Source organism: Musca vetustissima, unplaced genomic scaffold (assembly GCF_032173495.1).
Source record: "Musca vetustissima isolate MV318-11 ecotype Yass unplaced genomic scaffold, APGP_CSIRO_Mvet_v1 utg39994, whole genome shotgun sequence".
Classification (NCBI taxonomy): domain Eukaryota; kingdom Metazoa; phylum Arthropoda; class Insecta; order Diptera; family Muscidae; genus Musca; species Musca vetustissima.
In genome coordinates, this window is record NW_026872710.1 from 80550 (window position 1) to 96287 (window position 15738).

The 15738-nt window shown below is 36.5% G+C and overlaps 1 protein-coding gene across 1 annotated transcript; it reads left to right on the forward strand.

Moving 5' to 3' along the window:
* Positions 1-1845: 1845 nt before the first annotated feature.
* Positions 1846-11901, forward strand: LOC133337925 (uncharacterized). The gene is made up of 5 exons (XM_061546130.1): positions 1846-4178; positions 6031-6089; positions 6166-6326; positions 6391-7580; positions 7629-11901. The coding sequence occupies exons 1-5, from the start codon at positions 1855-1857 to the stop codon at positions 11899-11901; spliced, it is 8007 nt and encodes a 2668-aa protein (XP_061402114.1). The 5' UTR covers positions 1846-1854.
* The last annotated feature ends 3837 nt before the right edge of the window (positions 11902-15738 follow it).

Below are 15738 nucleotides of genomic sequence, written 5' to 3' on the forward strand. Positions count from 1 at the left end.
TCCAAATTTCAAATCGTTATTTCTATCCATTCATACGCAACGAATTTTCAAAAAAAAGACCCTTTGGTACATCTAACCTACTTTCCATCAGTGATCCTGCGCCTAATACAAATGGTACCATATTCAGTACTTTTCGTACCGTTTTAGTACGAATTTACGAAAAACAGCCCTATCTACCACTATCGGACTAAAGCGGGAAACACATAAGAGGACTTTATTCATGGCATGTTAAGCTGACTTTGTTGAATGTAATAGAATAAAGGAGAACGGCGCCCAAAATCATGTTTGAATATGATATTCCTTTATAAATTGATATTTCATACAATGCCAAATTTACATACCTGAATCCTCGTATGTGTATCCCCCTTAAAAGTTACCCTCACACCAAATTTCAAGATTCCACTTTAAATTCCACCCAAAATTGACATATGAAAACATATGTCAGAAGAAGAAAATGTCATCTGGGACCAGATCTATTAATAATGTTTCCCAGCAAGCGAAAGTCAGGTGTTTTTTCACAAGTCTAATGTCAAATCTTGGACATTGTTTGCGTTTTCATAATGGAAGCCAATTCACAATAATGGATTTGACAGAAAACTTAAAATCGGCTGATCTTCATGGATGACCTTTTTAATAGGCCTTGATCCAGGAAGACAAGCTGCTTCTCAAGTGTGCTGTCAAAATCTATTATTGTGAATTGACTATCAATATGAAAACGTAAACAACGCCTACATTTTTGACATTAGATTTGAGAAAAACAGCTGATTTTCGTTTTTTAATAGGACTTCATGTAATGAAAACGTAAATACTTTAGAAAATACAGCTTTTCTCTGCTTTTTTTATTTATATGACGTATGTTCAAGAGATTTGATAATGCAAACAATATTTGGGATTTTTTTAAATCACTCTCTTTTATTAAAACACGTTTAATTAAAACCACTTTGACATAAACACCCAACTGAAGTTTTAGTGATATTTGTCGCGGTCATACAGTCGGCGATCTTGTGCATTCGAAAATCAGACCTACATTTGATTAAATACAGCAAAAAAATCTGAATTACTTTACACAATTTATTTCCCATTGCCATTTTTTTAATTCACTCAATATCAAATGCTATACAATCCAAACAACGAAAATAGAATTTTAACTACCTGTCACGTCACGTGGTATACTCATGCAAACATGTTTCACTTTGCATAGTTTGCAAAAATACAAATAACACATGGCAACCCCTTTTCACTGTTATGTGGAATTGGAACATATTTGTTAGGTTATAATTGCATAAATTGCATTCAATCGAACACAGACGCTTTACAAAGAAAAAATATCCAAAATTTTCGACAATATATTTATCATTTATTGGAAATTTGTTTACATTACTTGTGTATATACCACGTAAGCAGTCAGATGCAGTCGTTAATTTGTTTGGACCACAAATTACCTTTGTTTAGAGATATTCAGTATCCTTTCTTTCTTGGTGGCTTGACAAAGTGATGTTTTTCGAATGCCGAGCGTGGTGTATTCAAATTCTATCGAAAGAGAGTGGGAGAGAACTCGAAACTTTCAGTGTTGCCAAGTGTTATTTTGTGTTTAATTTTTAAGATGCTTATATAATAGGATGTGGAACTTTGAAATGAAACAACAATAGGTGTGTGTCAGTGCAAAAACACTTGTGAAACTTCTGGCAGGATCTGAAGCATGTGTTTATATAGCAAGAGTGTTTTGAAGCCTTTCTTATAGATTTAAAATTTTTAAAAATTTTCGAAAATATTTTTCATATTTTTCCTCTCTCTTTTTGCAGATTATCATCACCCTAAAGATATTATGAACTCCGGTATTATCCTTGCTGCAATATGATAAAATTCAATAAACATGAGTGGACATTATTTCGTCGCCTGCAACGGAAACACAAGGTGTCCACCGAATTTCTACACTATAATCTGGCAAATATACAAAAAATCATATGGTATCAAACATGGCCGCGTATAATTATAAAACGTTTTGCGGTTCGGAGACGGAATCGAATCTATTTGCAACACTATCGTTTGCGGCGGGTCCTTTTCGATCAGGCCAATCGTCGGATTATAAAACGTATGCGGCAAAATATTAAACAATGGTCACGCAGCATTGTGTTCTATCGAAAACGTACTCAGGAACCGGAAGAGTATGTTGAGGAGACAATTTGTAAAGAGAAAGAGCCCGCTGAGGCTGCTGCTCCAGTCAATAATTCCGTCGATGATGTCAGTAAACAATTGAAAGAACAATTGGAATTATTAAAAAGTGGCCGAAGACAAAAGCCGTTGATTGAGGCCAATAATGAAAATCGGATTACAACAAATGATGTTGTTGATAGTCGTCAAAAGTCGCCCGAGGAAAGAGCCACCACAAATAGAACATCATTGGAGGAAAATGTTACATCAACAACCAGTGGCCACAACGATTGGCAGATTAATTTAGAATCCACACCAGAAAAACAGTTGGCCACCATACAGGCAAATGTACAGCCCATAAAACTACTGGCATCGGATGAAAAAACCGAAAAAAGTCATCATGAAGATGAGATGATGGTATATGGTCAAAATATTGAAAAACCCATGAAAAGTGGTCTAAATTTCCTGGACATGTTAATGAGTAAAGTGGGCAGTAGTGTTGTTCAGGGCTCAAGACCCTTAGAGCAGACACCAAATTCAAATGATACTCTTACCAACCAGCAACACCATCACAGCGAACATTCCTCGGATTCATGTGATGGGTTTTTGGGCTTCGATGATAACGAGCGTATACCCGGCATGTTAATGACCCCCATTGTGCCAAATTCCATCAAAAGCAATAATTCGATATTCGTCAGCGAGACACTCAATGAATATATGCGTCAAAACGACTTAGAAACCGACTATAATATCGACAAGGATAAATCATTTAAGCGAGTACAATCTCGGCCAACCGATTTGGAAGGTCTAATGACACCAAAAACCCAACCTCCACATTTGGATATGCCAGCTGTACCCGACAACCTGCTACGTTTTCGTACAGTGGCTGAAAGGAAGAATTATCTACAGAAATTTGCCAAAAATTCCCGCCTATCAATTATCAACAATGAAGCCTGTATATATCGTGAGCTGCAAAAGCGGATTCGCTATCAAAAATGTAAACCGAATAGCCAGCAATTGACAGCCCAATCGAATAGTTCATCAATGTCGTTTACACGAAATGGTTGGATGGCTGCCTCGTTCATCAATACCGAATTTAATAAATATTACTATCAAATGTTAGATGTCGATGAGGGTAAATATAAAGTCAAGCTTAGGGGGGTGCGTGGCAATAATGATGAGTTTCGCAAGAAACCTTATCTGAGTAAGGTTAAAAATCCACCCAAAACATGCCCACGTCTGTGTGTGGATGAAGATATGTGGCATGATTTTAAGGTTATTAAAACGGTATCGCCCAAATCAAGAAAACTAAACAAAGAACCCTTGCCATCGGTGTTCAAACCCTGCCCTCTTTCACACAAAACTTTACAAAAACCCTTAGATGATGATGCTGCTGCTCTGTTATTGGCCGGTGGCAGTATGGCTGTGGTACGTATGCCAACCGTTGAATTGGAAGTGTTTCCCGAATGTGGTAAACCCCTCAATGAAATTGCCAAACGTTATTTACAATATATCTTGCCACATCATGACATATCACGAGAATGGGCCGAATTTAGCGTTTCCACGCTAAAACTGCCCGGTTCGCTGAGAGATGCTGTTAAGGCCGCCACCGATAGTATACCTCGGAAATCATTTACATTTGTAATACCCTACCTAAATGATCGTAATCATGTACTGGTACGTAGGGTTGTAGATCGTTCGGAAAAATTGGATGAATCGTTTGAACAATGTTTAGATACTGAACTGGTACCAAAGGCCGACTTTACATTCCGTAAAAATTTAGATACCACTGCAGATGATGTTCTATTAACCTGTGCCGATGTTGTCAGCGATATGATAAATACTGTCGCCATTAGCTGTAGTGAAAATTCATTTATCAAAGATGATCCGGATATGATGTGTGAAGAAGAGATTGCCGATGATATAAAATCACCATGCGTTAAGACTGAAAAAACAACAAATCGTCCATCATCAGCTGCTTCAAACAGTGGTGAAACCAAAAAGCGTACAAAACAAAATCGTGTATTGTAAGTATGAGAGATATGTCGACGAATAGAAATTATGCAATTTATATAACCTCGCCTAAATTAGCTTATTTATGATAAAGTTTATATTATGAAAGGAAACACCTTTCTATCGTAATCTTTAGACGGATAATAAAGATTTCACATTGAGCTTCCAGATCATTATACTACTATATTCGGGGAAGCTCTGATAGAAGACCTAACAAACTATACAAAACTGATATTGGCGATTAACATTTTTCAATCATACAAATCTCCTGGACCGGATGGTGTAATACATGCAATGTTTCAGAAAGCCCCAGAGCAGGTCTAAATAACACTGAGTGAGATTTTCAGGGTTTGCCTAAGGTTATCGTTCACACTAAGTCTGTGGAGAGAAGTAAAGGTCATCATCATTCCCAAGGCGGGGAAACCACTTTACCGAAAGACTACAGACCGATTAGCCTTTCTCTAAAAGTCCTAACAAACTATTCAAAACTTTTATTAGCGATTCATACTTTTCAATCCTACAAATCTCCTGGACCAGATGGTATAATACATGCAATGGTATAATACATAACAATCTATTCAAAACTGGTATTGGCGATTAACACTTTTTGAACCCTACAAGTCTCCTGGACCAGATGGTATAATACATGCAATGTTTCAGAAAGCCTCAGAGCAGATCTTAATAACACTGCGGGAGATTTTCAGGGCCTGTCTCAAGTTGTCATTCACACCAAGTCAGTGGAGAGAAGTAAAGGTGACCGTCATTCCCAAGACGGGGAAACCTAGTCACACTTTACCGAAACACTACAGACCCATTAGACTTTCTTCCTTTCTCTTGAAAACAACGTGGAAAAGTTATTCGATCTTGAGATCAGAAAGGAACTGATGTCAACGTTAAAATGGACTCTATTCGCTCAGCTCTCATTAAAACGGGAATATTCTCTACCCTGGTTGTTGTTGTTGTAGCAGCCCTATTGCTTTCACACAATGGGCTGAGGGGACAGACGTTGGCCGAGATATACTCGGGTCGGTTCGGATCGTAGACGCCTCTGTCCTGGAAACGCCCTACCCTGGTCGCTTGGATTGATGTTATGCTGAAAAGCAGGATAATCAATGTAGACATTGGGGATAGATAAGAGGCACAGTGGCAAGGCGGAATGCTATCGCCCTGCTTTGGCTTCTAGTGATAAGCGAGATTCTTGTCAGATTTGACCAATTGCGAACGAAAGTAGTGGCTTATGCCGATGATGTTGTAGTGATGATTAGTGGACCTCAAAATCTATCTGATCAGTAACTTCTAAGCGTAGATCTAAATCATCAATTTCTATGAGTAGGAAAGTGATAAGGACAACATACCAGGTCACTGCAGTATCAGATTTCTTTTTCAAAATTCATATAAAGAGATTAGACGCTGTGAAGATCTTTCAAAACACAGAAAACCATCTATGTGTCTTCGATAGTCTTCCAAAGTATTGTAAAAGAATTGCGATAGCTCTGTTTCTTTCGAGGTATATAACCCTTTGATCTTGTCAAAATAGCAGACTTCTATAGACGATATATTTAAGTAGAAGATATCGAATAGGGTTTCCAAAGGTGACTTACTAAAGTAGAACAAACCTCGAGAGGTCCTCCAATGATTTTTAGACGTTGTAAATGTCTTCAAAAGCCAGAAGGCCAGCTTATATAGGCCTTCAGAAATATATATGTATATTCAATTAGAAGTTCTTGAGATTTATAAATATATTTTAGGTAGAAGATCGCCCAGAAAAAAGTCGACTCGGAAATTTACCCCCTATGCTATAATTTTTATAAGATTATATACTTACATATTACCGCACTACTAAGCACCTTACTATATATATTACAGATTGGAACTAAGGCGTCTTAATGCAACGATTATTGATGCAGCTGTTAAACCGGAAAAGGGTAAGTTTTTTTAATTAAAAAAAATCATTTCTAATAGAAAATTATGTGAAAAACTTTTCCCCCAACCACTTCACAGAAAAAAAGCCTTGCCATTTGGAATATTGTGCCATGGGTTGTGTTTGCGATAGCCTGGCCGAAGAGGCACACGTACGCGAACATTGTGGCAAAACGAAATGTATGTGGGAGTGTACGTGTAAGACATCAAATCAATCAAGGATATTACGTCTTGAAACCGATGTAAGTATAAGAATTTTTTTGGATTCACATTCCCATTTTATATATGGTTTATCTCTCTGGCTAGGGTCGCACAATAACCACCGAGGATGCTTTTATGTTAAGACGTAAGGCCACTGCCCGTTTGGCACGCATGGAAAAGGAATTCACATCCACTGTGGTACTCACCGAAAACGAAACCCTCCTCATCAATGAAACGAACAATGATAAGAAACGTCGCTGCACTAAGGCACCCAAACGTTATGAATACTATGAAGATGATACCGATGATGAGTTGTCAAGACAAAATTCACCCAAAAAGACAGCGCTCACAACCATCGATAATGAGAAAAATCTAGCAGTTGAAGTAAAGGAGATACGTGAACCGGTCTATATACAAGATACCGTTTTGGAACAATTAAAGCATTGCACCGTGAATTTGGTGCGATTGAAAGATATGGATAATGTGGCGCCATGGTGTTTAGTACATAACCTATATAAATGTTTCTGTAAAGGCAAAGCCTTGGAGGGTAAACCAATGATAATTGAAAAGGGAGAAAATAACACAACCATCGAACATGGTGGAGATAGGGATCAGCAGCAAACAATGTTGTTAACACCCACGGATTATAAGGCAACAACCACCAAGGCTCGTTATACCTTTGAAAAGGTGGAGAAGTCAAAATCGAAATCTAAAGATTTAGCAGAGAGTGAAAGTGAGGAATCGGAGGACAATGATTCGTCATATGAACAACCAGGTGCGCCATCAAAAACACAACACACATTAAAACAAAGGCGCAGTGATTATGGGAAACCCAGGAGGAGTTATAATACACATAAAAAAGAGGAACCGGAAAAACGTGAAAAAGAGAAGCCGCCACAAAAATCGTCTTACGTTAAAGAGAACTCGAAACAATCGCAAGAACCTGCATCGGAAAGCCAAACGCAATCGGATAAACCCAAACGTAGTTTGGAAGAGGTGCGAGAGCGATTCTTTGCCCCACGTCCCGAAGGTTGTAGGCGACTAATACCCATACCCAGACGTATGTTTTTGTACTGCAATCGTAAGAGAAGGATAAATGTTTTGAATTACATCAAGGAAAATGAAACGGAACAGACAAGATTACTACTCAATGAACACGTAATGAGATCCGTATATTATCATAAAGCAGATAATGAAAAAATGAAAAAACAACAGGAACAACAAGAAGCAAATAAGGCAGCAAAGGAAAAGGATTCGCATGGAGTAGGAGGAGGAAAGACAAAACAACAACAACAGCAAGAATCCAATAAAAATAATGGAAAACAAGGCTCACATTCTGCGAGAATCAATGATGAAGTAAAGGACCAACCTCAGCCACATGATATTGTTGATCTCATAGATGATGATGATGAAAATGAGGTTATTCAGAAAGAGGCGGTGGATATGCCATCAAAACTAAAAATTACTGCCTCAGCTATGGATGATGATTCTGCAATAGTCCAAGATGCCGTTTCATCCCCCGATGCCATTATAACAATGAAAGAATTTGGTACTTTGTCGGGATTAAATATTGCCGAATGTAATGCATCGGCGGCGGAGGGAACTTCTACAAATTCTTCCACAGCTCTTAATAGTCCTGCAGAAAACACCGAATTAATGTTGCCCAAAATATCGAATTGTTTTTCATTAAATGCCAAGGCAAATATCTCAAAAACCTTGACCGGTTCAACGGCAGATGTACAAAAACTGAAACAGCATTTGGCAGATTTAACCTCCGTAACAAGCGTGAATTCTCCAGTCTTTGCCGCACCTGATTCTGCTGATAGTAATATGCCAAATTCAACACTGATGGATGTTAACAGCCAACAAACAGACCCATCCGATTCCGCCCAGTTATCCTTGCTAACGGAAAATGAAAATGTACGCGATGTCTACAATAGCGTTATACGCACCATGAATTCTTTGGTTAGTAAAAAAATGCAAGACGTCGATTTTGCTCTGAAGCGTGAAAGTCACATAATACCGGCACCGAACACCGATATTTTGTGTATCATGAAATGGTCGAATTTTTTGGATGCCTTTTGTCGGGGCTTTGCCTTCATTTGGCAAGTGAAATCGAAAGAGGGTACCTATTTGGTGGCAACCATACGCAATATGATGCCAATGATTTGTGGTGCAATGGGTGTGGTAAATATAACAGCGTTAAAACCGGATCGAGTGCCCCTCATGGCAAAAATGCTTTTGCATAATGTTCGTAATGAACACACCACCAAATTGGCTATCGTAATGCAGGGCAAGCTAACATATTGGGTGGTAAAGGGATTCCTTAAAGCGGACCCGGCCATGGCGTGTAATAAACCAACACCCGAAACGCATCCTTCGTTGACAAAGAAAATAAATATTTTGTGCACTTCGTTGGTGAAGCAACGGCAAAAGGAGGAAAAGAAAAAGCAGCAGCAGATGTTGAATAAGAAATCGAATTTACAAAATAATTTGGTGGTGGAATCCGCAACAAATGTTATTGGAGGTGGTGTTGGTGGGAGTGGAATGATGATGTCTGAGTCAGTAACTATGACTCTGAATACTCCAATAACACCACTACCGCCACCATATGCCGGCTCCCATCAAACGTTGCCAAACATTTTTCAAACACCAATTTCCACACAGCCACCACAAGCATGCAATGTTATTGGCATCCCTCCCGTTATGGGGGGCAATCAAATAATACCCAATACGCCTGTGAGCATCATACCCTCGCCGCTACCCGATACGAATCCTCGAAAACGAAAATTTACCAGTGATCCGATTTTATCAAATGAAATAAGCTCCAATAAAATGGATTCGTATGCCAAAATGAGTACAAATATTGAATTTCGTAAAGTTACACCACAGGATGTCAACGAAATACACTTGCCGCACGACCACAAAGACAATCACAAATGGTTGGTCTTGGATCTGCACAATGATTTCTCACACATCTTTGTGCCAGATTTTCGTGATCTCGTGTCATTGGATCGCATACAAAAGGTCATTAATTTTGCCAAACAAAAAAATAAAATCGTCAAATTGCAATTCTTTCAAAACGCGCCCTTCGATGCCTTCGTTACACCCAAGTCGGGGAGAAAAATCTATTTTGGACCTCTCAATATGAATATGAAACCGCCCACATTGATACTTTTGCAAAGTGTTGATGGCCAAATGATGCTAAGGGAATTATATCAATTGAAACATGGCATACAAACTCCAGCGGATGAGAGGACCAAGGCATTTTGGCTATTGCAAATGAATGGTCAGACACATTTTGAAATTGAGCCAACATCGACAGCCTACAATGAGAATTATGTTAAAACAATAGCAATGGAGAGTGTACAATCGCCGGAAGAACGGCAAGTGCTTGGCCAGCAGGATAATGCAATGAGAGGAAATGCTGAGGCGAATGATACGGATGACGATGAAGATTGTATGATCATCGATGAGGTGGATAATAATCCGGCTGCGTCAAGCTCGAAAGCTTCAAACGCCCCTCATTCCGCTGAAAGCTATAAATATTTTACAATATCCTCGGTGGCCAATGATTTGCAAATAACACCAGCCACCACAATAGCTGCACAACCACCACCCGCCACCACCTCAAATAATTCCCTATTAAAAATTGCCCAGACAAATACCGTTATTCAACCTATTTTACAATTACCTCCGGTTGTAAATCCGGCAGCACAGCAATCATTTTTAAATTTACCAACAAATAGTATAATTAGTGGCGTGGTGACTTTAGCAAATAACAGCACAGCGACAGCAACGGCAACAGTTGTTCCCACGCAACTTCCTGCACCACCAGCACCATCATCAGTGGCAACATTCTTAGGCACTCCTCCGGCAACAATACAAAATATCAATCAACTAAGTAAAAATTCTGCTGCTGCAACTACAACAGTCCTTAAGACCCCCCAAACATACACAACAAAAGACATAATTATACCAAACTCCTCCAACACTTCCAACACTGGTGCCTCCTCTACAACCTATACCCAACAACCAATTGCCCAAAAAAGACGCCGTGTCTCCATTGTCTGTCAGAATCCATTTGATCGGGTATCGCATAATATTGCCGTCAGTGCGGTAATAAATAAAATATTACCCGAAAATATCCAAGATATACAAGTCGATCAGCCATTGAGTACGGTATCGACAATTGGTTCAACAACAATTACCAAATTAAGTGATAACATTACACATTTAAATGCTGCTGCTGGTGGTGGTGGAACCACAACAACATTCTCTAATATCAGCACTAAATTACCCACTGCACCACCACCCACGCCTCCGTCGAATGCAAATACAAAGCCATCAAAACCGTTGGTGTTCGATGTTAGCTTTGTGGATGGTGATGAGGAACCGGCTGCTTCTATTGTTATAAAACCCAATAGTTCGCCTCAGAAATCTGCTGTTGCCGCAACAACACATAACATGTCAATTTCTCAAACGCTCACGAGCTCAACAATAACAACAAATACTACAGGCGGCGGTGGAGTCGGCATTCCATCTGCAAAATTCTGTATAAAAAGTGCACGTGGGGTTCCATATAAAGTTGTTAAAATACCCCCATCATCATTGCCGGTAATGACGTCCAGCTCTGGGTATAGCAATGCTCAGCTACAAAATAGATTGGTATATAGTAGTAAGGTGAATAATAGTAATATTACCACCAACACCACAACAACAACAACAACAAATATCGGTTCTCCCTCCTCCATTGCATTGCAGCAACCAAAGAAAGTTTTAAATACAACGAATCCCATTAAAATCAGTGGTATGTCATCAATTGGTTCGCCAAGTGCCACAATACAATTAATTCCCTCTGGCTCAGTGAGGATTGCTGCGACCAAACAACCACCACCATTATCTTTGCCATCAACAGGTGTTGCTTCTCAAACTCAAACAATTCAGACCTCCTCTGCGGCAAAATCTCTAACCATTGCTGCACTACCAAAAGTCACAGCTACTACTGGGTCTGGGACATCATCAACAACAGCAACAAGTGTTACATATTCAAAACTACAACCTGCCATTAGCACCACCACCAGTGCCCAGACATCCACAACAAATATTAATCCAGTAACATCGCCAATTACTTCATCTACAGCTACCAATAGCACCTCAAATTCTGGATTGACCATAACAAGTGTACAATCTTTTGGGGTATCACCAATGCTAAAGAAACCCAGCACCGCCGCAATACAGCAACAGACCTCCACACCTATACAAACAGCAGCAGCCTCACACGGAATTAAGCGATCGCCGCAAAGACCGATTTCATCTCCCGCCGCCACAAATGTTGATAAATCATCAGCAGCAGCAGAGAGCAATGCAAAATCTCTCATGGCAAAAGAACAATCATCCGCAAATCCCAACCGTTTTGAGAACTCCAATGCTCCTAGTAGTGGTATAGCTACATTACCACCGCACATTCAATATGGTTATATTGTATCGCCAAACTATACGGAATGCAAATTTGTTGCCAAACGTGTTATGGACGAATTTTATGTTAAAGTACCCACTGTGGGTATTTTAAAATTAATTGGTCTCTCAGCTGTCAATAATTATCTGAATAAGTAAGTATTTTTTTCTTCTTTCTTGTGTATTATTAATTTAAATGTATGTATGCTAGTTTCCGGGACATGTATTCCAAATAGATGGATGGTTTGGAAGATTATTCATAAATGACGATTTTTTTTTATCATTGACGATGTTTTATAATTATCATTGATGATGTTTTATTATTAAGAACATAAAAAAGCTCATAAAATAATATGAACTGCATCATAAAGGTCCATATATATATATATATTTATATATCATTCGGAAATTCTGTAATTACACATGAAAACCTTCGAGTTTCCAAAAGCGATTTTCAGAATTTCTATAAAAATACCTTGGGTCATTTCAGTAAAACTTCTGAAATTATATAAGAAGGTGCTAAATTTTATGCAATGTGGAGTTAGACGACTCGATTGAGTTGAAACCCTAAAATTTGAAATTAAAATTACATTAGGAGTTTAAGATTTGGGTAGTTTTGGAAATTCGTACTTATATGTACTAAATGGCAATAAATTTGATGCAATATGGATTTAGGTGACCCGATAGAGTTAGGATCACTATTGGGGTGAAGTATTTGGGTATGTAGGAAGTTTTGGAAATTTTGTTCTTATAGGTATTAATTTCGATAAAATATTGATATTTAGGTAATGTTGGAAATTTGTACTTATGTGTACTAAATGGTACTTAATTTGATACAATTCTCAAATTGGGAATTAAAATTACTGTTGGAGTGTACGATTACGGTATGAATGGTACTAATTTAAAACAATTTGGTTTTAGGTGAACAGACAGTGTAGATTTGGGCTATGTAGGAGGTTTTGGAAATTCGTACTTATGTAAACTATATGGTACCAAATTAATGTGTGCGAAATGGTACTAAAATGTAGATGTGGTTGGACCAATAGAAATCAAGTCATGAAACTTGGACTTAGTTTTTGAAATAAGTACTACTAGAGTGCAAAAGGTAATAAATGGAGATGAAGTTAGTACTAAATGCTACCCAATATATATTTATGCTCGATATTGGAGTGTATTTGCCACATTCGCTTACAAAGTAGCGGTCATATGCTAATAACGAAAATGAAATGAGAGAATAGCAATAGATTCCAAATTTAAATTGAGAACGTCTGTATAGGTCAAAATATTATAGTTTCTCCCAATCTAATGTCAAGCTCTACAGTAGTACGAATGTGATGTGATAGAATATAAAGAACGTTCCCTCTTATCAGGGCCACTAGTATAGAAGTTCGAATATACCATATAAGATTAGAAGCAATGTGGGAAGTAAATGGGTATTGTCCGAACAGGATTTGAATTTGATAGAGGTTATCCAATAAATTTAATGTGGTATTCTATAGTGGATTTATATAGTCGAATGTCAAGAGGGCTGAAACTTCTTAGCAAAAAAAAAAAAAAAATATATATATATATATATTCTAGGATCAATGCAGAATTAAAAAAATATTACATTTTAAATATTTATGTTCGTAAATTAATAATTTTTTTTTTCAGACATATACAAAAACTGTCAAATGAAAACACCCAACAGGGTCACTGGAAATTTATGGCCGCCAGTAAAGCTGTACAAATGCAAAATGTAAGTAGTAACAAGTTTTTAATAAATTATAGCACAAATTACATTAGGCCGTTTGAAGGGGCGAAAATAAAAACAAACATATAATTCCAGCCATCACTCTACCCCATCATAAAATGTATACCGAATGTTGGTATTGACATCGAATTTCGGTGGGACTTCATTCAAATAACCGATTGGGGAAAGATAGTTACAATTTGTCCAGCTACTTGTTTTCTGGTTGTCATAAACAACAACAACATACACCTAAGTCTGTTTTTACACTGTAGATAGGTTCCAGAAGAAGCCGTTTAAAAAAAACATGTAAAAAAGGGAATTCCCCTAAATTAGTGCTATTCACATTTGATTTCACCAGTAAAAATTGTTTGTACGCGCTAAAGGAGAATTCACATAAATCTTTAAGCTAGTGTTCGCAAACTATCGATACTATCGATGGTTTCAGACTTTTTTCTTTCATAAAAACTTTTTTGTGATATGAACATACATCGCAAAATTAAATTTGACAAAAAAATTTAAGTACATAAAATTTCAAATCGTGCTAAATGGAATAAAATCGTGTAAAAAAATTAAGAATACTCAATTTAAAAAAAAAAAACTTTCAATTTTCAAACCGTGTTATATCAAAACCGTGTACAAAAAGACCGTGTGAAAACAGACTTAGGTGTAATTTTCATAAAATCTAATACGATTAACAAATTTGGAAATTAAGTCGCACACATATAGCCTAATAGGAGTAATTTTGGACTCACCATATATTACCCTGTTAGAATACCGTTTACAGTTTTCTTCAAAATATTTACCAATACAGTGTCGTAAAACTTTTCGTTCTAAAAAGAAGCCTAGTTCTTGTTGAAAGGTCTTTATTTACTAAAATTCTAGAAAACGATACTAGTACTCTATATGGTCTCGCCAAAACATTCCTTGCATGTTTATTAAATTTTAATAGATTATTTAAAGTAATCCCTAAGTACTTCATAGTAGTTCCTATTGGAATTTCAGCCCCATTAAAAATTCAAAAAAAAAAAAAAAATATTGCCTTACTATGTAAATCAGAATTCAATTTCTATGCATACATCAGTAAATAAAACAATTTTTCTTTATATTCAAAACGTCATGTTATACTAACCTAACATTTTTGATGTAACGCTTTCAAATCCCTTGATTTGGAAATTAATTTGCAATAAATTCATTTTGTTTTTCATAATTCTCCCCCAGTCAAAATACTAATTACAAAAATCTCTATCTTCTTATTTTCTTTATTTTTAGCATCAAAAATCCATGCTTGTACGTAAAACAAAACCAGGACAAGCAAATGATACCACGTCCCCTGCGAAAAAATCCGCTGATTTTAATAAATCACAAAAGGTTGTGAATACCTCCGCCAACAATATGTCTGAACCGATATTAATAGACGATTAAAAATCGTCATCGCAATTTAGTTACAAAAAATCTATGATGGCAATTGAAGAGAACAAATTATGTCGAATGTATTCCAGATCATTTATATACATATAATTTTATGCACTTTGTATATAAAAAAAACTTATACATATTCAAGTTTAAGTTCTTATTTTTAACTCTTTTTTTTACTTTGTAAAACAAAAAAAAAATATTTATTATAAGTAATTCTACGTTAAATTCAATGTTAATTAGTGATATTAAAAACGGATACATTTAGTTTTTAGTACTTCATTTATTTTTATTTGTTTTCATAAAAACGTGCCCTTTTTTTAGCTACAACAAAGTTGAAATATTGTTGTGTTAATTTTTACAGTTTGCCTAATATTTTTTTCTATGAAAATTAATATTATTATTTTATTTTTTAAATAAAATATTAGATAGCTATTATGTGTTTTATTGAATTGTCAATAGTAATAGTTATTATTTTTATTGCCCTCCACATAACAAAACCCCAAAAACAAACAACAAAATATTTGCCACAAAGCTTATGAATAAAAACATCTTGAGTTTTATGAATTATAAAAAAAGAATATTATTATTTATTTAAAAAGTAAGAAGTTATTAATGGGTCGATTATGGGTAGCAACCAAACTCCAGTTGTGATTTCAACTGGCAACGCCACTGAAATAAAACTTAACATTATGAAAATCAACTTTTATCAGTTGCTGTCGATAATACTGTTTTCACATTTCTGCAACTAGAAATATTGTAAACAAAAAAAAAAAAAAAAAATGAATAAAATATTTCAGAAAAACTAATTTCAAGTGATGATAAGCTCATTGGAACTATTTTTTGATTAT